At 34.0% G+C, this 7,474-nt stretch overlaps 1 protein-coding gene across 1 annotated transcript in view; it reads left to right on the plus strand.

The window, feature by feature from the left end:
• Window positions 1–2,308: 2,308 nt before the first annotated feature.
• LOC117122147 (LIM/homeobox protein Lhx1-like) overlaps window positions 2,309–7,474 on the plus strand; it is a 33,524-nt gene continuing 28,358 nt past the window's right edge. Inside the window, exon 1 of the mRNA XM_033267647.1 lies at window positions 2,309–3,046. Coding sequence (XP_033123538.1) covers window positions 2,871–3,046 — 176 coding nt within the window. The 5' untranslated portion in view covers window positions 2,309–2,870. The remainder of the gene's footprint in view (window positions 3,047–7,474) is intronic.

Raw genomic sequence — 7,474 nt, forward strand, 5'->3', positions numbered from 1 at the left:
AAATGGTTGAAACTTATTATGCTAAACTTACTGTTGGACCCAAAGGCAAGTAATGTCTTAGTTATTGTATTGAATAACATTTGAGTAACATTATAAATTGAATTAAAATATCCTATGCATTCGGCCTCTGTTAGGATAGCCAACCATCTCTACACGATATGTAGTACAAATAAGCCCTCACAAAGTATGATAACTAAATTTAACTGTCCACTTTTACGTTTTTGTATTTTTATTCCCATACCTGCTTTCTCTGCCAACGTGTTCGATGCTTAATCGTTGTAATTAGTTTAAACGTCACCAATAATGTCTACTAATTATGAAATTGGTATCGATTTCTTTGGCCTCACAGAAGCCCTCAAGAGTCCGGCATAAGTATCCGTCTTCGAGCCGTTCTTTGATGGTCCGACATTGGTATTCAGATTGGGCGATGGTTTGATCTATCTCCGCCGTGTATTCAAGACCAATTCGGTTCGATTGTGATTCCAAACAAACGGCTTTTCACCTGGCATTAGCCTTGTTGAAAGAGAACGATCCATTCACGAACTTTAAGCTTGTAGTCCGTTCCAAGGCATTATACTCCTACCACAAACACTCGGTACTATGTTGAATCTATTCATACATTATGCAGTGAATGGCCTCAATGTAAAGTTAAGCTTCTTTAAAGTATCGATATAATGAAGCATGAATAGTGACGAATCAACCTCTATTCAGCTACAATAATGTTTTTCCTTCGTCTTCGGGGCATCAAAGGACCGAATGAACAACACCTTACCCTGAATATGTTCTTCTCTTCGTTTTTCTTGGCTTTATTCCTCCGTATTGATTGCTATTTAGTGAGCGTGTCTTGCAAATTAACACTGTATAGGCCTTATTTCTGGAGGGGATCGGACTCTTTCTATCAACGAATAATTATCTACCTATATAGGATGATAGGCCAGCATTTAAGGGTTTATACAAACATACCCTCCACATTATGCTCTAAGTATTTAGTTACAATTACTTAGTGTTAGTAGTAATACAAATTTTCATTATAAATGTAACGTCGGTTACTAATAGGCCTAAGTTAAATTAAACCTACCGCACTGAATGAACTTGGGTAGGCCTATGTCTTTATTTTATAAATTGGACTTTTGTAGCCTAAATTGTTTCTCCTTTTTGACTTAGACCTATTTTCTGTATGATGTATTTATTCTGTAAACTCGTATCTCAATATTTAGTAGGATTACCACAAAGATGAGGCCTGAACTTTAAAGTGTTTCGAATACCTAGGCCTACGTAATTGGAATCAAACATAAGCGAACTAAAGAGCTGCAGCTTCATAGTACCTCGTCATCGCCTTACTTGTAAACAATGCTGCGACGATACCACTTGTATTACTCATTTGCTTATTTAGGCCTACATGGCTGTATGCATTGTTTTTCCCTATTCGTAAGATTAATGAAAATCTGTAATTCTGTCCTAGTTATAAAACTTGTTGACAAACTAATTGAATACGGGTATGATATTATTTAATCATTTTACATTGCCTAAATAATTATATGTATCTAATAATTATTACTATCTATCGCACACTAAGAACAGATTTTGCGTTTATGTGTATTTCATCTATTTCATTGTTACTAACTCTAATTCATATGATAAATACGTATAGTTTATGATAAATTTTGAATTTTGTCAACTTGATTATTAATAAGCCTATATAACATGTGAAGTTATTACATAAAATAAAATCTATTTTTGCTGACAAAATTAATATAAGCTTTTTTTTTAATGTGTTTTTAAACATTATTCTTTTGTGTGCTTTCGTAACGAATTTAGTTTTGGTAAATGTTTTTATTCATTTAAAATGATAGGCCTATTTAATAGAATTATCCTAAAATAATGTATATAATAGTGACCATGAAAATCGTAGTTGGCCTAGGCATATATCTATTTATGCACAGACCCTAAATACGAATATATTATAGGGTCTGTGATTTAGGCCTATACTTGTTATATAGGCGTTATTATATAACTTCCATAAATAGAACTTTATGTTTTTCTGTTTGTTACTCATTTTTTTCGGATGAAAACCAACGGATGACAGAGAGCAGTTCTTGTCGGTCGAAGCGATCTATGATTGTTCACTTTATCAACAGACTTAAAAATCGAATTCTCTATTCTTTGTAACTATTACAGAGCACGATTAGAAAATCATGTAATTTGATTGGTCGATTGTCGTGTGAACTAAGCACTGATTGGTTCAAGTTAGTCACGCCTTTGACTAGCCTGTCCGTGTTTATGTGTGTGACACAGTGGATAAGAAGTTTATGAATACGCAGCTAGGGTTAGCATTAGTAGGCTATGCCGTGTTCATCAAGCACAGTGCAGTGTATTTCTCTCCACTAGCGAAGCGCATGTGTCAACTGATGAGAGGGACGTCTGTGACATTACCACAACACTAGCCTATTTGGATGATATTGCCATACTTGGGCCCAGGAACGTCTTGATAAACGCGTAAACAACATAACAAAAAGCTTTGGACGGACTTTGGTAGAACCTAAACAAACCATACATTTATTAACAATGATTTCTGTTTAATTTTTCAATTCTATAATTGCACCTTGCTTATATCAGGACTCCGTTCAAAAATATTTTATTTGAGTTACAAAAATCAATAAAAATAAAACAATTCTCGAAAATATATAATGCTAACACACGAAGTCATAATGGAATTGTGAAGGAGTGATATACTCTAATACTGGAATGATCGTGTATGTAGCAGATTTGGATGATCGTACCTGTAGACATTTCTTTGATTTTCATTTTTAATGAACACATCGTATCTTGCATTGTTTATCGGATTTTTGCTTACACGTCAATAATTCCCAATGATGGTTCAACTGTGTGCAGGTTGTGATCGACCGATCCTAGACCGGTATTTGCTAAAAGTTTTGGACAGACCCTGGCACGCACAGTGCGTGCAGTGCTGCGAATGTCGAGGGAAACTTGCTGATAAATGTTTTTCTAGGGAAGGAAAACTGTTTTGTAAAAACGACTTCTTTCGGTGAGTATCTGCTTCCCTGTTTGTGTAAACAAAGCAATAGGTCTATGGTCTATGTGTAACACGGGGAATTACCCTGTATTCACGCATGTTTAATTCCGTAAAATAGGCCTAAACTGCAGTATAGGGTCTGGGCCTAAACCGCAGTATAGTGTATGTGCCTAAACCGTAACGTATGTTTTGTTTATTAGTTAATATTTTTAAAACACTAACAGATATACATGACAGACTGAGAAAGCTTATAAGTCGTCTAACATATAGAGTTGCACTGTCAACAGTGTGATGTGTGCGTTATTAATTATTCAGTCGATTTCTTAATAAATAATGCATTTTTATAGAAACTGATTAAATATTAAGTTGATCTTAACACTTAGGTAAACGAAGTTATAACGAGTTAGCAAAATTTCATACAATTATATATACACAGTAGAGCTGTAACAGTAGGCCTGGGAGCTCTTTACAATGAAACGTGGCTTTCGACCACAATGGAGGTAGTTTAAACATGGAGGAATTAGTTCCTCCATGGTTTAAGCATGATGGTGATTTGATGCTCTATTTTAACATCCACAGGGTTAGCTTTGCACCCCGCGGGTGGTATTTGTACGTTTTTCTAGGCCTGCAGTTTGTTTTGTATGAATGCTTCAGTTACATTTTGATAAAAAAAAATCATCCTTATTACATGCAGTGATCAAAGGCCTAATGTAATAATTTCATCAAAACATGAACAATGTATTGTAGACCTTTATTATCATTATTCGTGAAGTTCACATTAATCAGCATATTTCGTTTACACTATGACACTGTATTGTTGATCATAGGCCGTGTGCTCATTGATTAGTAAATTAATTGTGCCATTTGCTTAACCTAAACATACAGTTTTTGTTATGTTCCTGAACCGTGCTAAAATTTGCAACATACCTATTAGGTCTAAACAATGACAGCAGACATACCGTAATACAGGCCTATTCTATATATAAGTGTTTATTTTTAGGGCCCACCACCCACAGTATCTCGGAACCACCCACATATCTCGTAGGTTAATTCTTTTAATATAATTGCTAATAGGTAATATGTATTCTTTTTCTCCGGCCAAATCGTTCCGTGGTTCCGTAGGCCTAGTAATTATGTACATTCTCTGTTCAAATTGGAAGTCGTGTGTGGAATTTCCTACTGTCAAAAATAGGGAATATGACCTAAATGCACGGATTATAGGCCTATTATTTTAGCACAATCATTCAAAATAAGGGAGATTCACACGCGCCCCATACTACGTTTTGAATTCGTAGGGTGAACCGTTTAGTATGTTTATTTTAGATGGAATAGAAACACAATCATAGCAGGTGGAAGCGTGCAGTTAATACAGTGCATATTATATGTAGACAATCTGTAGAAATGGAATGTGTGTAATATTGTTATGTGTAATTAGCAGGATTAATGAGGTGTGCGTACCCACTTGAGACCCTTGGATATTTTATTATAATCAAGCAGGTGTTAGATAGTAAGCTCCACAGAGAAACATACTTCATACTCTGTAGGGGTAGACTGTGTCGCCTTGAGATTAATTAATATTACAATGATTAGTACATTTCCATAGGCCTATGCCTAATAAAATAATACTAAAATGTGCATATAAAGCGCTCGCGACCTATTAATAAAGCTTTTGCCTTTACCTCGATTGATTGAATAGGCTTATATTTTTTTTGCAATCGTTATAGGCCTAAATTTCGCGAGGAAAGCTTTAAGAAAATCACCTTATTTTACTGTATGACCGGGCCCAAGTACTGAAGTTTCATGTTTGAGAATGGTTTACAGGACGTTTCCTTATTTTAAAAGTTTCTAAATTTATTAGTAAACCTGTGTTCACCATTTACTATTGCATACATAAGAATCCGAAGTTTCAAATTGAATTACAAAATCATTGACCGTACGAAGGTTGTGATAACCCGGAGGGGCGATGGAATATCCTTATGTGCCTCCGTGGTTGCCTTTTCACATAGGCCTATGGGTTGTAATGCTGCTATTAGGTCTAGTCTAGGCTATAGGCCTAGGCCATAGGGCCTAGTGTATTATTTTCTGTTACATGCGAATGTGCTTGGTAAATGCTTGGATGGCAGTGTCTTTGTGTTCATTTAGCGTTATAGCTTATGGTAGGCCTATAACAAGTCGAATATTAGTGTTGCAAATTATAAGAGACTATAGGCCTACAATGCAATGCTTTCTTCGTAAGTATATATATGATCATGTTGAATAACTAGTTAATAGGCTATATATTCATATATTAATTAATTAATTCAAATTATATTTATTAAAAATTCATCGGAATATATTTATTAATGTTTTTTATTTATTGAAAAATCCATCGGAATATTTTTATTAATGTTATTTATTTTTAAAAAAAATTTGGCATGTAAAAATCGCCATTCACAGGCATATTTTAAAATATAAAAAAATTCCCAACATACAAGCAATACCGTTTCGACCTATATCTTGGCGAATCATAAATGTTGTCAACGAATTATTGTAGGAAAATCAAAAATAAATGTAATCTATAACGGTATGGGCCTATGCATATATTCGAATTTTTTAGGACAACTGAATGGCCTCGGCATCCAACCAAACGGTTCGAATCCTATACATTGTCTCCAACAATTTCTATTACTGGGTATCGCTCGTGTCTTTAAAATATTGTTCCTGGGCTTGTCTCTGCCCAGGAGTATATAAACAGATACGATAGAATGTGAGATGTTGAATGCTAATTCACAGTGTTGAATTAACTGCATGAATGAGACTGCTTCCTACGAGATTGATTACGGTTATGACCAGGGTAACATAATAGCAAAGAAAATATAGTAAGCCCAATGCAGAAGATGATTATAATATCTATAATGATAATGATATTAATAATAATAATAATAATAATAATAAAACAAATACAACAATATATATATATATATATATATATATATATATATATATTATACACATCTTGGCACCTACTACTACTACTATTAATAATAATAATAATAATTATTATTATTATTATTTTTTAAAAAATTATATTTATTAATATTAATAATAATAATGACCTAAATAATAACTAATATTTGACTTAATCGATGTATTGACATATAAACCTATTCCTTAATCAAGTTGGTTCCAAATCATCATTGTACAGACGTTAAACATGTGAGGACCAGGGGCCAGATTTATTAAACCAGAAATCAACAGCTTAAATTCGTCTTAAGTCCATTTTTTTGCTTAAGTCAAATTTATCCATATTGCTTAGCTTAGAAATTGCTTAAAATTAGAAAGTCGAGTGTACGTTGTCACCATCTAGACGAATTTTAAGCCAAGATTTTGCAAAGATTGGGTAAGGAATCAGCTTAAGATATTTATTAGGGACATCTTAACTTTTTTGACTTAAGACATTTGCTAAGCTGAGATTGATAAATCCCGGGCCAGGTATTACCAACCACACATAATAGAGCTAAACAAAAAATAGCATAAGATACGTAGACCAGATTCATTACGGTACCGTAAGAAGTTCAAATGTAGGCCTATGCTTTATTTTGTGCTGCCACTATAATGTATTCGTTTGTATACTAAATTATGGGTTGTAAATCATAACGGGTTTAGATCGTTAACCCTGTTAATACAAGTTATGTAAAATAATCCACTAACCTAACCCGAATCACGCAAAATCAATATTGTAGTTTAGAAATAGTAGAGTCTAGCGTAATATTTACATTTTGTAAAATTTCAGAGGGGAATCTACACGATGTGGAGGTGCAGCTTGATGTTTAAGATGCTTGACTCCAATCTCTCAGGGTCCTTCACTCAAATATGTTGGGGGTAGGGGGTGGTGGAGAATGAAAACTACGGTACTCACACCCTTATAAGTATAGGCCCTAGAGCATCACATGCCCATTCTGGCCATTTGGTTGAGGAGTGTATACCGCTCTGTCTAAGATTATCAAATTATTGTATGTCCACATTTAGTCATGGTGTGCCTATTATGGTCATGACCATATTTAGGCACGTCACGTGCTTTTGTCAAATACAATTTGATAGCCGCCTTTAAACTGGAAGGACGGTAGAACACAAGGGCGACATTAACAGGGTGAATATATTAATACAAATATTTTCACTGAGCTGAATTTTGTTAATTACTGCGAAGGACTGTAAAATTCAAAGCAACTGTATAATAATAATTGTGATTACTATTTTAGATGTTAAGTTTGTGTATTCTCCCAATCCATTCTTTGCTCTATGACCAATCTGATTTTGATTGTTAAACGCAACAATTAGTTTCAACAAATGCTTAATTCAATTATTTATCGATGAACACTTATTAATAACATGGTAATCAGAATTAATATAAGCCTAACCTGTATTTAAGTCATTGGCCGGCGAATTATAGGGGTTAGGTAA

Source organism: Anneissia japonica, unplaced genomic scaffold (genome assembly GCF_011630105.1).
Source record: "Anneissia japonica isolate Jap-2015-1 unplaced genomic scaffold, ASM1163010v1 scaffold288265_len830512_cov201, whole genome shotgun sequence".
Classification (NCBI taxonomy): Eukaryota; Metazoa; Echinodermata; class Crinoidea; order Comatulida; family Comatulidae; genus Anneissia; species Anneissia japonica.